General features: G+C 46.5%; 1 protein-coding gene across 4 annotated transcripts in view; it reads left to right on the top strand.

Annotated features, from left to right (window-relative positions):
* Srebf2 (sterol regulatory element binding transcription factor 2) overlaps positions 1-19,713 on the top strand; it is a 72,175-nt gene that overhangs the window by 39,871 nt on the left and 12,591 nt on the right. For all 4 annotated transcript variants that reach the window (XM_008844789.3, XM_029569134.1, XM_029569133.1 and 1 more), the window contains 8 exons: positions 673-787; positions 942-1,123; positions 2,945-3,134; positions 3,633-3,814; positions 5,870-6,146; positions 10,393-10,562; positions 16,270-16,438; positions 18,683-18,800. In XM_008844789.3, the coding sequence (XP_008843011.1) occupies positions 673-787; positions 942-1,123; positions 2,945-3,134; positions 3,633-3,814; positions 5,870-6,146; positions 10,393-10,562; positions 16,270-16,438; positions 18,683-18,800 (1,403 nt within the window). The remainder of the gene's footprint in view (positions 1-672; positions 788-941; positions 1,124-2,944; positions 3,135-3,632; positions 3,815-5,869; positions 6,147-10,392; positions 10,563-16,269; positions 16,439-18,682; positions 18,801-19,713) is intronic.

Below are 19,713 nucleotides of genomic sequence, written 5' to 3'. Positions count from 1 at the left end.
ATGGAGAGTTGTTAGCTGCCATGTGGGTGCTGAGATTCGAACCCAGCTCTTCTGCAAGAACAACCAGTGTTCTTAACTGCTGAGCCATCTCTCCAGCCCCTGTTCTCCTCTATATCTTAAGTAGAAATATATACTGTTATTTAAAATAACTGTCCAGCAGTGCTTTGGGTTTTTGGTTTTTTTGCAGTGCTAGAGGTTGAACCCACAGTTTCACGAACACTAAGCAAGTACTCCACTACTAAGCTACACTTCCAGCCAAATGCTGGGTTTTTGTTTGCTCTTTTTCTGTATTCAAGTTTGTTTTTATGCTAGAATTGTTGTAGGAAGAATGAAGCCAGTGCTCATCGTAACAGCCATATGCAAGTTCCAAGTCAAGACTACATCGTATCGCATTTAACTCTCACCACTAGCCTGTGATTTACATGCTGTCTTTATTCACCTGTTAAGGAGTTGGGAAAGACTGGGGATTTAGTTCACGGTAGAGTTAGAATGTGCCAGACCTCAGGTTCAGTCCCTAGCACTGCCCCCTCAAAAGAAGAAAGAGGTTCAGAGTTAGGGAGAGTCTTGTCCTTGGTAGCCAGCATTTGAACCAGCATCTCACACCCTACTCATGAACTTGGGGCTCTGATCTCTTCATGCAGCATGCACTGATGTTACTTTCTTCCTTTCCAGATGCACAAGTCTGGCGTCCTGAGGAAGGCCATTGATTATATCAAATACTTGCAGCAGGTCAATCACAAGCTACGCCAGGAGAACATGGTGCTGAAGCTGGCAAATCAGAAAAACAGTAAGTCTTTCTTAAGAAAGGGCCCTCAGACCTCACAGTTATTTGGAGTAACTCTCTGATGGGCACAAGGGAGAGATCGAAGATGTGTATGAGGCCCAGCCCAGGGGGAACTTCATGGAAATGGATAGTTTTCCAGGGGGAATTTTCTTTGCAGAGCTCCTGAAGGGCATTGACCTGGGCAGCCTGGTGGACAGTGATATGGACCTGAAGATTGATGACTTTAATCAGAATGTCCTTCTGATGTCTCCCCCAGCCTCTGACTCAGGGTCTCAGGCTGGCTTCTCCCCCTATTCCATTGACTCTGAGCCAGGAAGTCCTCTGTTGGATGATGCAAAGGTATGAACTTTAGAATTTTTCTGACCCCCAGAATCTCTTCTATCTCCCCTAAGAAAAGTTGCCACAGAGAAGTGACCAGACCAGTTGTTAAAGCAGTGTAGGGTAGAGCAGAACAGGAATTCTGTGACATTAACTGAAGGAAAAAGAGAAAACAGACCAGGTGTAGTGGTACATGCCTATAATTCCAGTACTGGAGAGGCTGAGGCCGGAGGATTTTGAGTTCCAAACAAGCCTGAGCTGCATAACGAGATCATCTTAAAATAATAGACACGCACGCACGCACGTACGCATGCACGTACGCATGCACGCACACGCGCGCGCAGAGAAAACCGACTCTTGAATGAGAACAGTCACTCAGATTTATCCGGTCCTCATTGAAAGGCCCCATCAGAGAGGAATGGGTGGTGGATCCTGAATTAGGACACAGAGCAGCTGCCAGGCAGGTGGGCTCTGGGAGTTGGTGGATGTGTGCCCCATTACTTCCTTTGCCCATAATGAGCCTAGCAAGACCACTTTCTGAGGTTACTCAGTTAGTTTAGGACAAGATTGCCTCTGGGTGCTCTTACAGTTTATAATTTAACAGATAACATTCCAACCAAGAGCTTTTAATTGTGTCTGGGGAGATGGGGGTCAGGGAAGCCCATGGCAATTGAAGTTTATTAGAATTAGTTAAAAGCAGTCCTAAGCTTAATGATTTTTCTGGGAATTTTTGGAGACCACTGGATCCTATTTTACATTTTTGACATAGCAGTTTCTAACCTCAAAAGCAAGTTTCATTCTAGTGTATGGTTTCTTTTGTTTTTTTGAGATACGTATATCTTGTTGCTCTGACTAGCCTGGAATTTGTTATTTAGGGAGGCTAACCTAGAACTCCTGATCTTCCTTTCCCTATCTTCCAAGTACTGGGGATTACAGTTCTTGCCAATGCTTCCTCATCCTGTCGTCCATCATCTGCCATCCGTCCCTGTCCCCCATCCCTGTCCCCGTCCCCGTCCCATTTATGTGGTGCTAGGGAGTCAAGCTCAGGACTTTGTACATACTAAGTAGGCATTTTTTTTTTTTTTGAAATGTTTTTATAGATGTGATTCTGTTTGGTAAAGGTAGTCCGTATGATACACATTTGGAAATATATCGACTCAAAAAATATGGCCCCAACCTTCCTGCCTCGCCCCTTGTAAGTTCCCTAGGACCTCTGCTTCCAGTTCTATATCTATAAAATGGAGAGGACAAAAAGTATGCTCTAGCCAGATGTGGTAGTGCACACCTTTAATCCCAGCACTCAGTAGACAGAGGCAGGAGGATCAGCTGGGACCAGGAGAGCAGACCCTGTCTCAAAAAAACAACCCAAAAGCAAAAATAGCATTTTCCAGGTGAAGAGCCGTTTTAAAAGAAAGTCTCTTTACTTTTGTCCTTTGGAACATAACAGCAATAGAGAGAATGTTCCAGTGCTAGAGCATCAGTTTGTGAGTTGTGGACTTCTTCCTCTCCTGCTTTATTCCTTTCTGATTTAATGGTTTTGAGTTTAAACCCCACAGTCTATTTCTTGTGTGTGTATAAAAACAAAGTGCTAGCCGGGTGTGGTGGCACACGCCTTTGATCCCAGCACTCGGGTGGCAGGGGCAGGCGGATCTTTGTGAGTTCAAGGCCAGCCTGGTCTACATAGTGAGTTCCAGGACAGCTGGGGCTACAGGGAGACGCTGTCTCAAAAAGACCAAAAAAAAAAAAAAAAAAAAAAAAAGTGCTAAGTGAGAGCTCCCCTGGAGGTTTCTACTGTAAAAATCCAAGTGGTATTTATTCTAACCCTAAGCTATTATTTTGAAGGTCAAAGATGAACCAGACTCTCCTCCTGTAGCACTTGGCATGGTGGACCGCTCTCGAATTCTGTTATGTGTCCTTACCTTCTTGGGCCTCTCCTTTAACCCCCTGACTTCCCTGCTGCAATGGGGAGGCGCCCATGACGACCAGCACCCATACTCAGGCTCTGGCCGTAGTGTACTATCATTGGAGTCAGGTAGGTGGGTCCCCTAATGCTTCCTGGTTAATAGAGTGCTTGTGGTAGCAGGACCCTGTGTAAAGATCATGTGGTAGGAGTGGGTCTCCCTACCTGCTTGGTTCTCACAGGGGCTGGCCTGAGTTACATATGGTAAGATAAATCCAAGTTCACTTGGGACAAGCGAAACAAATCAGAAACCTGCTTCATTATAATTACCATGGGTGGGGGCTGAAAAGGTGGGGGAAGTATTTGTTTGAAGGGAATGTGTGAGGTTTTCTTACCTCAGGTGTGAGGCCAATGTCCTAACCTCCTTTGCTAGCTGGGATTTTTGTGGCACTCAGCTCTGTGGAACAGGGGATAGAGGACTCCTATCTAGGCTATGGGATTGGATTGTCCACCATGTTTTCTGAACATGGTGCAGAAGGCTCCTTGATCTTGTACTTCTGGAGTCTGTCATGTGCCTGGCTGTTACACAAGGCCCTTCCTGGCAGTCTCAGCTGAGATGCCCCTCTTTAGGTTCTGGGGGCTGGTTTGACTGGATGATGCCAACTCTCCTCCTGTGGCTGGTAAATGGTGTGATTGTCTTGAGCGTCTTTGTGAAGCTGTTGGTCCACGGGGAGCCAGTGATCCGGCCACACTCACGCTCCTCAGTCACCTTCTGGAGGCACCGGAAGCAGGCAGACCTAGACCTTGCCAAAGTGAGTTCTGTCATCCATCTTTCTTTATCCTCTGGGCTTGGTCAAGAAGTCAGTGAATGATGTTGAGTCCCTAGCATGTATAAAGTTCTATGACAAGTACTGTGGTGCCTGAGAAGAGAGAAAAGGACGCTGTGCCTATAACAGGCACAGGGCAGTGAAGGAGAGGGCACCTGGACCTAGATCATGGCATGGGCGCAAGATGATCCTTGTCTATATTATGACATGCAGTGCTATGAGAGTCTTGGTTTGGAAGAGATGAGTTACAGCTATGCATGGAACAATCCATCAAGCAGGGTAGGCAAGCGTGGCCAAAGAACCTTCCAAGCTGACATTGTCATAGTATATTAGTTACTTCTCTCCTTGCTTTAACCAGACACCTCATAGAAGCAAAGACTGGTGGCCATGGGGGCAGTAGCTTGAGGCATGGCTCCTTCACATGTTGGCAGATAAGGAAGCAGAGCGCTCAGGCTGTAACGAAGTAGTACTAGCGCCTTCAAGACCTGCTACCAGCAAGCCATCTCTGCTACCTATCCATGGTCCCAAAGGTTCCACATCCTCCCAACGCTGTGCTGCCAGCTGGAGACCAAGTGTTCAAACATAGGAGCCTGTGGAGGACATGCACATGCAAACTATAGCAAGCAGACAGGCTATTCGGGGACTCTCAGATTCAATGGGTGTGTCTAAGTGCAGCATTTATTGAGGAGAGATGAAGGCAAAGGCTGGGAGTGACTAGCCTCCATGTGCGGAGGCCTTGACTCATAACTGACTTAGTTCGCTAGAGAATCAGGGAAAGTTTTTAAGTAGGAAAATTAGCTGAACGTTTTCATTTGAAGTCAATATAAGAGGAATTTTGGGGAAAGATCTGTGGCACCTTACAACACTGAAGGATGATAAACATGCACGTCTTAAGAGAAATGTGAATCAACATTCCTGAGCAGCAGTGAACCATAAGCTTATTCCCCTTTGTATGCTGTAAGGCCTGAGTCTTGGTTAGCACACCTGAATCATCAACCACAGCTAAGGCCTTGGGTGCTAAAGTATAGATGTGATTTGGGGGGGTGTTCCAGGGATATCCTAGAGGCAGTTTTAGGGGTGTTTGACAGGTGTCCTGGTGACTATATGAAAGATAGACTGGAGAAAGAAAACATGAAATGTGCAGAGCCACGGTAGGAGGTCCTTGAAATAGGTAAGTGGTAGTGCTGGGATTGAACAGAGCGGTAGAACTGAAGAAATATTTTGAGTTGTAAGATGTAAAGGAAGTAATAACGTTAACTCAGAGTTGGAAGATATCAAGGCTGTCTCTGGGCCGTGACTTGGAAATGCTCAGATGCCTTTGTAGAGTGACCAGTGACCATAAGAAGGCCATGGGGGCTGAGGATCAGTACCTGAGTGGGAAGTTGTGCTCTTGCTAGGAGAAGCTGTTATGGAGAGAACTGGACTGGTTGAGGCTAAGCAGCAAAAGCCAAAGCTAGCCTGGGCAACAGCCAGCCTTCCGCGGAAGGAACAAAAGAAGCCTCTCACGGCAGAGACGGAGGTGGTCACTGCCAACAGGGTACCGTAGGTTTTCTGTCGGACCCCTCAGGTCGGCAAAGATCCTAAGTTAGGGTGACTTAGCAATTTGGTTGTGAATTTTTCTTAAAGCCATGGTTCTGAAACTTCAGCAGACAGTAGAATCCTAGGGGTTGCAATTCAGCAGCTCTGAGCTGGGGCCCACATATTTGCATTTTTAATACTCATTAACTAGCCTGTGGGACCACACTTCCAGAATCTAAAAGAAAGCTAGTTACTACCTTATATACAGAAGCTGCTGTGGGGAACTGCCAGCACTTGCAGACAGTATAATTCAGTTTAGTAAAAAGACTGAGGAATACAAATACTTCCGAATGTCAGCAGTGATTCTTTGTAGGGGATGAGATTACAGGTTACTTACTTTATGCTTTTATAGCTTTCCAGATTTTTTTTAATGATTATGTATTATTCTGATAATGAGGTGGGTAAAAAGAAAAAGGCCACAGCGAGGTCAGTGACCATCATTCCCACTTGCTGCTCTATTAGGGGGATTTTGCAGCTGCTGCAGCCAACCTACAAACCTGCTTGTCGGTTTTGGGCCGGGCGCTGCCCACCTCCCGCCTGGACTTGGCCTGCAGCCTCTCCTGGAACGTGATCCGCCACAGCCTGCAGAAGCTACGCTTGGTACGCTGGCTGCTCAAAAAAGTCTTGCAGCGCTGGCGGGCCACCCCTGCCACTGCATCTGGCTTCGAGGATGAAGCAAAGAGCAGTGCGAGGGATGCAGCCCTGGCCTATCATCGGCTACACCAGCTGCATATCACAGGTGAGAGTGCAGCTACTGCTGCTTGGCTCACTGGGAAGCCCATACTGATCCTCTCCATCCTGACTGAAACCCTGACACTGTATCATCACTAGCCTTCCACTGTATCGTTCATGGCTGTAATTTGCAATTTCTAAGATGTACATTTATTCACAGTAACATCTCTATAGTCTCAAGCCTGGCCTGGTGGTATACTAGGGAGATTGAGGCAGGAGAATCAAGAGGTTATGATCATCTATGGCCAGCCTGGGCTACATGGACCCTGTCTCTAAAAAAAGAAGGGGGTTGACAAGATGGCTCAGCAGGTAAAGGTGCTAACACCTTTACCACCAAGGCTAACACCCTGAATTCAATTCCTGAGACCCACGTGGTAAAAGGAGAAAACCAGGTCCCACAAGTTGTTCTCTGGCCTCCACAGGCATGCCTACACACATACATGCACATTAAATAAATGTAAAGAAGTAAAATTAAAATCTCTGTACCCTCAAACAGTGGCACACCATAGATTTATTGCAGTGATACTTAATGATGAGAATTCAAGTCGGTGACTTCTTAGATTGGGTGAAATACGATCCTTTATTTTGTTTAGTAAGCTGCTGTAATAGAAAGGCAGGCAGGTTAGCATAGAGATGTCAGTTAGGTACCATGTTAGACTAAGCAAAAAGAACATGTTTTCATTGGGATGAGGGGTATAAACATGATGGGAGACCTTCAAGAAAGTCTTTGTAGAAGGCTGGGTAGGTGGCTCAGTCTGTAAAGTACTTGCTGTGCAGTGTGAGGACCTGAGTTCAATCCCTAAAACCCCTGTGGAAAAAAAAAAAAAACGAAAAAGAAAAAAATCTAGGCCTGTACTTAAAATGCCAGTGCTGGGAAGGTAGAGACGGGTCCCTGGCCATAGTCCAGCCTGCTTGGGGAACTCCAGGTCAGTGAGAGACCTTGTTTCAAAAAAATGAGGTAGATAACACTCCTTATGAATGATACTCATGGTTGAATTCTGGCCTCCACACACACACACAAAATACACTCGTGTATAGACATGACCACAAGCTTTCAAAAAAGGCTCTTGGGTCTGGAGAGATGGATCCGTGGTTCAGAGCATTAGCTCCTCTTGCAGAGGATCAGAGTTTAGTTCTTAGCACCAGTAACTCCAGCTTCAGGGGACCCCACCCTTTTGTGGCCTCCAAGGACACCTGCACACACAGATACACATATTGTCCTAGTTTGTCTCTCCATTGCTGTGACAAAACACTCTGACCACTACCAGCTTGGGGAGGAAAGGGATTATTTGTCTTACATCCCTCAGGTCACAGTTCATCAGGGAGCCCAGGGAACGAACTTAGGGCAGGAACCTGGAGGCAGGAGCTGGAGCACAGGCCATGGAGGATTACTGCTTACTGGCTTGCTCCCCTGGCCCCTGCTCAGCCTGCTTTTTTTTTTTCTTTTTTAGTCTTTTTGAGACAGGATCTCCCTGTAGTTCCAGCTGTCCTGGAACTCACTATGTAGACCAGGCTGGCCTTGAACTCACAGAGATCCGCCTGCCTCTGCCTCCTGAGTGCTGGGATTAAAGGTGTACGTCACCACGCCCAGCTCAGTCTGCTTTATGCAACACAAGCCCACCTGCCCAGGGGTGGTACCACCCACAGTGAGTGGGCTGGGCCCTCCCATCAAATAATCAAGAAGATGCCCTACAGACAGGGCCACCAGGAGTCAGTCCTATGGATGCAATTCCCCCATTGAGGCTCCCTCAACCCAGGTGTGTCAAGTTGACAATAAAATTATCCAGTACACACATCCACATAAATAAAAATAAATTTCTTTGGCCGAGCGTGGTGGCGCACACCTTTAATCCCAGCACTTGGGAGGCAGAGACAGGTGGATCTCTGTGATTGAGATCGAGGCCAGCCTGGTCTACACAGCAAGTTCCAAGCTAGCTGGGACTATAGGGAGACCCTGTCTCCAGAAAAGAAAAAAAAAGGCTAAATAATAATAATTTCTTTAAATGGCTCTTAAGGGAATAAAATCTTGGCTTCTTGCAGAAAGGGCAAGAGGTCAGCAGCTCTGCCAGAGTGTGCCTTCCAGGCAAGATGATGTTCAGGAGGAGCCTCACTTCAGACAGCAAAGCTCTAGTAGTCGTAAGGTGAGCCTTGCAAAGACAGGATGGTGGAGCCAGGGCATGGCAGACCATTCTGGACCAGGAAGGATTTGGGTGCCAGGCCGGGGATCTGGTAGTATATCCTATAACATACATGCTTGCCTAACAGTGGAGGATATTAGGTAAAAGCCTAATGACTACTCACTGTGGTGGCAGATGGAAGTTGGATTAGCAAGGATTCAGGCTTGAAATGAAGACCAAATAAGAGTTGACACCACTGGAAGAGGAGACAGAGGACAGTGAGGAGAAAAGGTGGAATTGGCTGGATTTGGGGATTCAGTGGATATGATGAGCGGGTAAGGAAAGCTGCTGCTTAAGATGGTGCCCTGTTGAAGGAAACAGAAGGAAAGCAGTCTTCCCAGGAAAAGGTCGTGCACTCTGTTGCCTGTGAGGCACAGAAGTATTGTGTAGACTTTGGGACCTGTGGGTTCTGCAGCCCAGAACAGAAAGTAGGCTGTGGGTCCTCGGGGAGAGTGAGAACCCAGGGAGCTGATGAGAGAGGACATTGCCAGAGAGGGACAGTCAAAGATAGAGGAGACTCGCAAGGTTTGGCAGGTGACAAGGAAAGGGTGAGAACAGAGATAGCTGAAGACGGGAGGTTGCTGCTGTGCTCCCCACTGCTGTAAGATGAGGGTCAGGGTAGGTCCCAAGAAGGCATTGAATATCCCTAGTAGCTTTGAGCTTTAGCCAGAATGGGGACAGACCTGGTCATCAAGGACGAATAGTAACCAGTACATGATCATGGGCCAGTTGTGCAGCTTTAGCAGATGATCCCTATCTGCAAGTCTGTCCTACTTTTTTCTTCATTGTGTTTCTTAGAACAGAGAAGCCTAGATCTCTGATCAGGAGACTAAGTCCTCTTAACTCTTAGGTTCCAAAAAGTTGCCACTGGGAGCTTCGCATCACTCACCCCCTCCACGTTCTCTGAGTCTTCTCTAAGTTGGGGGAGGGGCTAAGCACTAACGGGATAGAGGTGACTATAGCATGGTTTCTACACTGTGCTCTGTCCTCCTCTCCCTGAAGGAAAAAGCGTAGAGCTTTATGGGGAAAAGAAACACTCCAGTACAGAATGAACCGCAGGGACTGGGAAGCTCCCAGTGCTGATAATGAAAAGACAGATGGAGAAAGACCCCTCAGCTGAGGGAGGTTAGAAGAGTTGGGTTGCTCCCTAGACCCTGAGGTGAGACTGCTAGCCCTCATTACTTCCCAGCCTTGGCATAAGGACCCAAGAATGTAGGAAAGCATCAGGACAGCCATGATGGGTCTTTGGGTCTGTGCCAGGGGCACTTTGTCCACTGACCTCATGCTTCCTCCATATGGGCTGCTACACAGCTTTTATGGGGGAGGGCACAGTGCCTTTTCCTGGCCTAACCAACCCAATATGCATCTAGTTGGCATTGTTCATTTTTATGTTATTTTCGTTTCAATGAGATAATGGGGGAGAGTAATTAAAATAAATCCACTTGTGTGTTGTGTTTTCATTATCTCCCTTCAAATATTCAGAAACTCAGAACTTTATCAGCAGAATGTGGCCTTGCTATTATTGACACTGCTTTAGAAAGTGTTACACTACAAACCACTGAGTCCTGTGGTCACAACAGCTCCCATTATAACAGAGCCACATGCCACGTCCTCAGCCAGTTTGAGAGAGAGACATCCACTTAGTAACTTACTGAGCCTGCATCCCATCTAGACCCTTCTGATCACAAAGGTCACTTCCTCTGTCTTTGGACACCACTGTGTATTAGTTCCTTATCACCATGACAAAATACCTGACAGAAACAAGAGGAGAGAGGTTTATTTTGGCTCACAGCAACCACAGGTAGGAAGCAGAGAATTAGACTGGACATAGCGGTGTGCTTTAACCCTCAAAGGCTCACCCCTAATAGCCTTAGCTGCCACCTATGCCCCACCTCCTTAAAGATTCCTCAGTCACCTGAAACAGCATCCCCAAGAGGGGACCAAGTATTGAAATACACAAACCTGTTGGGAACAGTTTGCATTTAAACCAGAGCATTGAGTGATTGTGCTAGAGAAAATAAGACGTTTAGAGAATGTTCCAACATGAGTGTCTGTTTTCCTGCCTGCCTGCCCTAGGGAAGCTTCCTGCTGGATCTGCCTGTTCAGATGTACACATGGCTTTGTGTGCTGTGAACCTAGCTGAATGTGCCGAGGAGAAAATCCCACCCAGTACACTGATTGAGATCCACCTGACAGCTGCCATGGGGCTCAAGACCCGGTGTGGAGGCAAGCTGGGCTTCTTGGCTGTGAGTTCCCTTTGGTTCCTGTATCAGTTATTTACCTGTCTCTGTGGTAAAATTCCTGAAAGAAGCAACTTAAAGTAGAAAGGGTTTATTTGGGAAAGGGTGCAGTCCATCATGCAGGGAAGGCATGGTGGCAGGAGCAGTTCATGCCTGGTTATGTCACAGCAGTGGTTAGGGAGCAAAGAGAGACCAGAAGCAGGGCTGCTTATAATACCCACCCCTGGGTCCTTCATCTGTCAGCAAGGCCTCATGTCCAAAACGTTTCCCAGCTCCCAAAACAGTGCTGGGAACCTAGTATTCAAACACATGGGCCTGTGGGCAACATTTCACATTCAAACCATAACAGTTTTCTCCCACAACTCTCTGCTGAGCACCTTCCCGGCCTGGAGCTAAAAAGCAGTATGTGCCCTGCCCGCGGGTGCCTACCACTAGAAGGGTAGATCTTTGCTCATTTACTTGGTCCACAAATACAGCAGTGAACAAGACAGACCAAGAGTCCCCCTTCCTGGGTTTGCTGGCATGAAGCCTTACAAGCAGGGCATTTTGTGTACTGAAGTAGAAATACCAGTGCGTTCATAGGTATAGTGTGGCTGTACATGGGGATTCATGTTCAAGTCTTCATTCTTAAAATTTTCTCATTACATCTCCTGATTCTTTGATTCACCCAGAAAGTATACTGGGGCTACCTATATTGATCTCAGCACTGTAGATCCAGGAATGAAAACCAGTACCTCTCTGCGAAGAGCTCAATCAAATGTAGGGAACCAAAGATATAAAGTGCTTCCTGCTTGGCTGTGTTATTTGCAGCTGCTAATCTCCAGGCCTTGTTATTGGCTGGTTCACAGAACCTGCTAGCCTTAGGTTTTCTCCTACAGTAGCAGAAACAGGCACATTTTACTCAGTGCCCCACTGAATACATTAGATTCCTTGAGAATGGATTTATCATATCTCAGATTGTTGCAGTATCAGGAACATGCTATGTGTTAACACATTTCCTCATGTATATCATGTAGTCTAACCAGAGGACTCAAGGAAACCATTGTTTATTCTCTTGTCTCCACTCTGGTTCTCCACCATAAATAAGACAACCATTGGTTGGATGGTCGAACAAATTTTACCTAATACCTGCTATGGGCCAGACACTTCTAGAAAAGACAGTACATAGAAGCTTGTAGTCTGGTGGAGAATCCAGAGGGTCCAGGCCTCCAGGAAAGCATGTGGAGGAGTGCTAGGACGGGATCGTTTTGTCACCTCAGAACCTCACTTGGGTTTCAGCCTTCACTATGTAAAAGATGTAAAAGACTCAGCCTATTTGAAATAAGCATGTATGTGGCTGCTAAGTAGTAGCAAAATGACTCCTTTCCAATTGTCTCTAGAAGCTAGGAGGCCAAAGCAGGGGGATCAGTGGAGCCCAGGGGTTCAAGGCTAATCTGGGCCACATAGCAAGACCTTATCTCAAAAAAAGAGGGACTGGAGAGATGGCTTAGCGGTTAGGAACACTGGTTGTTCTTGCAGAAGATCCAACTGGCCTGGAACTCACTATGTAGACCAGGCTGGCCTTGAACTCAGAGATCTGCCTGCCTCTGCCTCCTGAGTGCTGGGATTAAAGGCATGCGCCACCACGCCTGGTAACCTCTTGATTTTTTTTTTTTTTTTTTTTTTTAATATGAGAGAGCTTGAGCATCTTTGTGGTCTTTTTCTGCGGAAGTAGTTGGTACTGCTGAGGGACATTGCTTTTTATATATTGTTTTCACCCACCTCTGTGAGAACTTCCTCATACTTAATCTCTAGAGATGATGTTGGGTCAAAGGATATAAATATTTGAACCTTTAATAGTGTTTCATGGAGCTGGAGAGATGGCTCAGTGGTTAACAACACTGATTGTTCTTTAGAAGACCTAGGTTTGAATTCCAGCACCCACATAGCAGCTAACGACTATCTGTAACTCCAGTCCCAGGGGATCCAACAGCCTCTTCTGACCTCAGTGGGCATTGCACAACACAGGTGCATTTATCATTTGCTCAGCATCAGCCCAGCCAGTACAGAAAATACCTTCTAATTTTTTTTAATTTATCTTCTTTTTTTATCTTTTTGAGACAGGGTCTCCCTGTAGCCCCAACTGTCCTAGAACTCGCTATGTAGACCAGGCTGGCCTTGAACTCACAGAGATCTGCCTGCCTCTGCCTCCCGAGTGCTGGGATCAAAGGCGTGCGCCACCATACCCAGCTAAAAGTGCCTTTTAAGTTAATCATTTCCTAACCAGCCTCTGTAGATCTTTCTTGCCATGTGAATTGGCCAGGCTTTGTGCATCTACACATGACGTCTCGACTCTCTGAGAGACCAGTAGTCTTCTTTTTCCCTTGGAACAACCACCACGTTTCCTTGCTGAGCAGGCCTGTGACCAACTGTTCTCTAGAAGAGTCTGGGATAAGAGCACACACACACACACACACACGCATGCATGCACACACAGTCTTTGTTCTCTCAGAGTTGCAGTTACCAGTTCGGCATCACTGAGCACGTTTAGGCTTGTAAAAAGTCATGTGCTTCTGCTGCACTTGTTCTTGGCATATCCTGTTATCAAGGGTTGTCATAAAAGAAGAGGAAAGGGGGCTGGAGAGCTGGCTCAGTGGTAGGAATGCTGGCTCTTGCAGAGGACCTGTGTTCGATTCCCAGCACCCACATGATGGCTAACAACCATCCCTAACTGCAGTTCCAGAGGAGCCCAACACCCTATTCTGACCTCCACAGGCATTGCACGACATAGGTGCACTTATGCATGTGCAGGCAATATACTCATATACACAAAATAAAAATAATAAAACTGGGAGTGGTTGTGCACACCTGTAATCCCAGTACTCAGGAGGCAGAGGCAGGCATATCTCTCTGAGTTTGAGGCCAACCTGAGCTATATAGGGAGTCCAGGCCAGCCAGAGCAAACAGTGAGACCCTGTTATACAAAACAAAATAAAAATATTTTCTTAAGCCGGACGTGGTGGCGCACGCCTTTGATCCCAGTACTCAGGAGGCAGAGGCAGGCAGATCTCTGAGTTCAAGGCCAGCCTGGTCTACATAGTGAGTTCCAGGACAGCTGGGGCTACAGGGAGAACCTGTCTCAAAAAGACCAGAAAAAAAAAAAAAAAAAAAAATATATTACTAAGTTTTAGCAATACTGTGAAATTTCAAAGAATAAAAATCAAAAAGACCGTGTCATTGTCCCTATGATCAGAAATTTAAGTGGAATGCCCTCTTTGTTCATAAGATGCTGGGGAAAAGTTAGCAGTGTAGCCAGGCTCCTCTCATCCGGGCAGCATCTCCACCTTCCCTATGAGAAAGCGTTTCCCCGCCTGCATCCTTAAGGGTCCTCTGGAGAGGCTCCCCATCTGCATCCTTGAGTGGTTATGCTTTAGCTATGCTATTTATGACTCTGGCATTCAAGTTTTCTGAAGCTGTTACATTAGCTGATGGCTGCTTAGAGTCTGCTAAAGGTCAGAAGCATCAGACTACCAGACCATGAGACATGTCCTCTTTGAGGAGGCAGTGCCTCAGCTGAAAAGGAGAAGGTCCCAGCCAAGCAGCCCCTCTCTGGGCTCCCTGAGCTGTCTGTGCTTCTTCGGCCCCTATCTGCCTCTGCTCAGCCCCTTATTCAGTTTAGTCTGTATTGAGTAACTGTAAGGATCAGAAATCATGAATTTTACAGTAGGAAGGTATTATCACTGTGATAGAACTTCTAAAATTGTAACTCACAGTATTGTTCTTGCAGCTCTTGTCACTGGGGCCCTAAAATGACTATCCTGGCTAGGTAACCATCCTCAGTAAGACAAAGGTTCCATGTTCTCTTTCTCACAAATCCTAGCTTTTAGTGTAGGAGGTGTGGGTGGGTGAGGATGGGTGTGAATGTAGTTACAGGCTATGGCACAAGACAGAAACCACAAAAAGGTGGGGAAAGAGGTGTGAGGAAGGGGGCGAGTGCAGTAAAACGTATGTGATTTGACAATAGAAAGGATGATACTGGAGGTGGAAAGGTCAGTGGGGAAAGCAGGGTACAGGAAGGAGGGAGAGGAGTCAGCAGAAACAACGCCATAGTGAGGGGCTGGAGAGATGGCTCTGTGGTTAAGAGCACTGGCTGCTCTTACAGAGGACCTGGGTTCAGCTCCCAGCGCCCACATGGCAGCTAACAACTGTCCTAACTACAGTTCCAGGGGTTCGACGCCCTCTTCAGACCTCCATGGTCATTGCATGACATGGGTGTACTTACATACATGCAGGCAGCACACTCATACACATAAAATAATAAATAAAGTCTGGGTGTAGTGGTACACGCCTTTAATCCCAGCACTGTGGAGGCAGAGGCAGGTGGATCTCTGTGAGTTCAAGGCCAGCCTGGTCTACATAGTGAGTTCCAGGACAGCTGGGGCTATAGGGAGACCCTGTCTCAAAAAGACAAAATAATAATAATAATAATAAAATAATAAATGACATAAAATAAGAATGCCATAATGAAACCTAGTACTTTGTATGCTAATTTAAAAATTAAAAAGGAGCCAGAGAGCTGACTCAGCAGTTAAGAGCACTTGCTCTTGCAGAGGATCAGGATTAAGTTTCCAGCACCCAAATGCAGCAATTCACAATCACCTATAACTCCAGTTCCAGGGGATCCAGTACCTTCGAGCCTCTGCACATACACTCAGGCATGAAAACACATACACAGAAAATTTAAAAATAAGTAAGTCTTTTCTTATTTACCCTGTTTTTGCTTTTTGTTTTGTTTAGTTTTGTTTTTTGTTTTTGAGCTGGTGGTCTCCTTGCAGCCCCAAGCTGGCCTAGAATTCATTGTGTGGGCCAGGCTGGCTTCAATCTCACAAGATCCATCTGCCTCTGCCTTCCAAGTGCTGGGATAAAGGCGTGTGCCATAACACCTAGCTATAAATAAGTTTTTTAATAAATAAAGTTACATTTTAAATTTGCCTAGGGGGAAAAAAAGTACCTTTCTGCTCTTTCCTCCCAGGTTGCTGTTCATGCAAGGAAGGCCTGAGAATCTCTGTAGAGGCTTCCTTTACAGGGCCACCCATGCACACAGACATGCCCATGTTCCTGGGCAAGCCCCCTAGCCACCCCTTTGCTGCCTAGTGTGATACTGAAAGCTGGCTCTGTGCTGGATATTACTCTATAAACTTTATACTCAGAGGTAAGAGAGCTATTGAAAAATTAGTCAAAGAAGGGTATAGTTTTACCTAAAAATACTCTTAAGAGATAAATAACTTAAATGACCTGAGAATTCTCAGAATTGAGGGGGCTGTCTAGACTAAGCACTCACAGTGTCACAGTGAACTTAGGGACATCCGAAACCCTTTCCAGAATAAACAACTCCTAGTCTACCCTGCAGATTGAATACCAGCGCATAGGAGAAAAGTAGATTCCAGAAATATAAGCTAGGCCCAGCAGGACAGGATGCAGTGAGAGCCATACATGTGCCTTGGTCACTTCCTGTGACTTAATTGCTAGGAATTACCAGGACCAGCAGGTTCACCAGAACACCACTACTGTCTCTAGTTTCCGTGGTGGGATTCACTTCTAGGGGTTCATGCAGGGTCTCCTCCCATCGAGCCGCTGGCCTTGGCTTCTACCTTGGTGCTTTCTCATGATCCCCCAGTAGTACAGCCAACATGCTTGCCACCTCAGTGTCACTTATGGCCTTTGTTTTTCACAGAGCTACTTCCTCAGTCGTGCCCAGAGTCTGTGTGGCCCAGAGCACAGCACTGTCCCTGACTCCCTACGCTGGCTCTGCCACCCCTTGGGCCAGAAGTTTTTCATGGAGCGAAGCTGGTCCGTGAAGTCAGCAGCCAAAGAGAGCCTGTTCTGTGCCCAGAGGAACCCAGGTAAGAATGCTTCACCACTGCTCAGAATTGGTGACAGCCATTGCAGCAGACATCTGAGCACCCGTTGTCTCCACTGTGTTTAATCTTTTTCTTTTTTATCCTTCCTTCAGTTTTTGTTGTTTGTTTGTTTTTTAACTGAGTCTCACAAAGGTTAAGTAACTTGCTTGAGGTCTGAGCCTGGTCTGAGCTTGTCTGGCTTAGCTCAATTTACAGCTCTGTTGTTGTCAAGGGCAGTCAAAACCTGTGGGGCTTGCTATTCCCTGGCCTCTGGGCCTTCTGGTTCCATTAGGAAAGCAGACATATATGGAGTGGTTAGGGAACAATAGGCATCAGGTAGTCATCAGTGCTCAGAATGGTGACAGGGACAGAGCTCCAGGCCTCAGGAGGTAGACTTTCTGTCCCTGGCATTTGATAATGATTGAAGTTGACTTGCTTGGCCTTGGAGCGGTAGGGGCTGGCAGGGTGGACTCAGAGGTGAACACTGGAGTGGCTTTCTGCTGCATGGGGCATCTGTGGAGCAAGGAGTCATGCTCTGCAAGTACAGAATGAGTGTCATTGCTGTCTTGTTTCCTTTTTTGCTTTTTCCTTTTTTTTTAAAAAAATATTTTTTTATTTTATGTGTATGAGTGTATTGCCTGCATGTATGTGAGTGCACCCGTGTCGTGCAATGCTGCAGTCAGAAGAGGGCTTCGGATTCCCCTGAAACTGGAGTTAAAAACGGTTCATAGCCACCATGTGGGTGCTGGGACTCAAACCCGGGTCCTCTACAAGAGCAGTCAGTGCTCTTAACCGCTGGGCCATCTCTTTAGCCCCACTATCTTGTTTTCTTAAATAACTACTGCTCAATGTTTCTTAAGCCAGGCATGGTGGCGCATGCCTTTAATCCCAGCACTTGGGAGGCAGAGGCAGGCGGATCTTTGTGAGTTCAAAGCCAGCCTGGTCTACATAGCGAGTTCCAGGACAGCTGGAGCTACAGGGAGACCCTGTCTCAAAAAGACCAAAAAAAAAAAAAGAATTATGTTTCTTTTATTAAGGGAGTGTTGCAGATACGAGAGGGGATCTAAAGAAATGCGTTGATGAAATTCGCAAAAATTCAATTACAAAAGGTTAGACAAAAAAAAATTACGGTTGGTACCAAAAAGCAAAAAATAAAAAATGAAAGCAGAAGTAATCCCAGACCCATTCCTACAACTGACAGCGTTGTCCTGTCTGCCTTCTGCCACTCTCAGGCCTAGACTGTTGGTCACATAGAGAATGTTCCTAAATGGCCCCCTCCTCCTGATCAAATCATGTATGAGGGGAGGAATGGAAGGAGCTGATGATACGATTTGGGAACTTGTCAGAAAGGAACTGTCAGTGACAGCATAAGCTTTGCAGGGCTCTGTATCCAGTCAGCTCAGCCAAAGCATTGCTGATCACAGGTCCATGATAAGGCTCTGGAGAAATAGGATTCTTCATAGTGAGGAGCTTGGCCACCACTGCTGTCTTTTCTCCTTGGGTTGCAGTTCACGAGCACACAAAAAAAGAAGGACAGCCTCTCAGATATGGGGTAGTATATACTTTTCTATTTTCTGTTTCCTGATAGATCTTGTAGCCATTAATTACCTCACAGCTCCAACCCTGAAGTTCTGAGCACTGTACCAGAAGATGCCAATACACAGACACAAACACAGCCTTTTTTTTTTTAATTACATCTATTTGTTTTGTATATGTGGGAGGACAGAAGACACGCACCACAGTGCATGTGTGGAAGTCAGAAGACAACTTGCAGGAGTTGGTTCTCTCCTTCCACCATGAGGGCTGCAGGTGGCAAGGCAGGTGCCATTAACCACTGAGCCATCTTGTCGATCCTCACAGAGTAATTCTGGAATTTGGTTGAGGAGGATTTCATTCCTATTAAAGGGCAAGACTATTTCTTTTCTTTTTTTTTTTTTTTTTTTTTTTGGTCATAAAAGATCTCCCTTAGCACCCCCCACCAAGTTCGTTTGTTTTGCTGAGGCAAGGTCTCACTATGCAGCCCTGTCTGATCTGGAATTCTGCTGTGTAGACCAGCCTGGCTTTGGATTCACAGAGGTTTCACCTGCCTCTGTGCTGGGATTAAAGATGGGCACTACTCCACACACAGTTCTTTTTCTTTAAACCTTTCAAGAATAGAAAAGGCTTCACACATTCTAAACTACACTCTGTCGCTAAATTCCAAAAGGGCTCATCAGAGAGACCTACTTTACCCTTCTTTCTCTTCAGCTGACCCCATCGCCCAGGTCCACCAGGCCTTCTGCAAGAACCTGCTGGAACGAGCTGTGGAATCCTTGGTGAAACCTCAGACCAAGAAGAAGGCAGGAGACCAGGAAGAAGAGAGCTGGTAAAGTCCCCAGGCCTCCCCCCTACAGTGGCTGGTAAAGTCCCTTCCACAAGATCTCATGCCATCTGCTGGCCTCCACAGGCAGTGCATACACGTGGTGCACTTACATACATGCAAGCAAAACATTAATACACATAAAGTAAAAATAAATTAAAAAAAAAAAATTTAAATAGCTCTGGCTTAGCCGGGCGTGGTGGTGCACACCTTTAATCCCAGCCACTCAGGAGGCAGAGGCAGGTGGATCTCTGTGAGTTTGAGGCCAGCCTGGCTACAGGGAGACCCTGTCTCAAAAAGACAAAAAAAAAAAAAAAAGCTCTGGCTTAGACGCCACGATGTCCTTTTTCTTCTTTTACATTCCTTCACCAAGAGGAGCAAGTTGGAGCAAGTCAAAAATTGGATTAAGTCAGGCATAGTGGCACGTGTCTTTAATCCCAACAATCAGGAAACAGAGGCAGGTGGGATCTCTGTGAGATCAAGACCAGCCTGGTCTATACTGCAAGTTCTAGGCCAACTTGAACTACAGGGAGACCCTGTCTCAAAAACCATTGGAGACTAAGCTCCGAAGTAACATGCAGTTTTTAAATTCTTGACATAGTTACTGAGCATGGCCTTTTCTCAGACTAAGACCTGAGAAACAAAGGTCAGAGTCATTCGTACAAGGCTCGGGTGCTGACTGGAGTACTTCTGAGGAAGGAGGGAGGGGCAGTTCTGCCTAGGCAATAGGAAATTTCTGGAAGAATGTGGTATTGGAATTGGGCCCAGAGGGGAGGTGTAAAGGCTGGCTCATGAGGGGAGACAAACAAAAGCTGGCCCTTCTGGTACCCTTTTGATGGAGGGAGGAATGGCAGTACTACCCCAGAAAACCTGACAAAGGCCGGCCATGGAGCATGTGTATGGTATGCATGGGCAGGGC

The sequence above is a fragment of the Nannospalax galili genome, unplaced genomic scaffold (genome assembly GCF_000622305.1).
Source record: "Nannospalax galili isolate Female #2095 unplaced genomic scaffold, S.galili_v1.0 scaffold180, whole genome shotgun sequence".
Classification (NCBI taxonomy): Eukaryota; Metazoa; Chordata; class Mammalia; order Rodentia; family Spalacidae; genus Nannospalax; species Nannospalax galili.
This window is presented reverse-complemented; position numbering and strand designations above follow the sequence as displayed.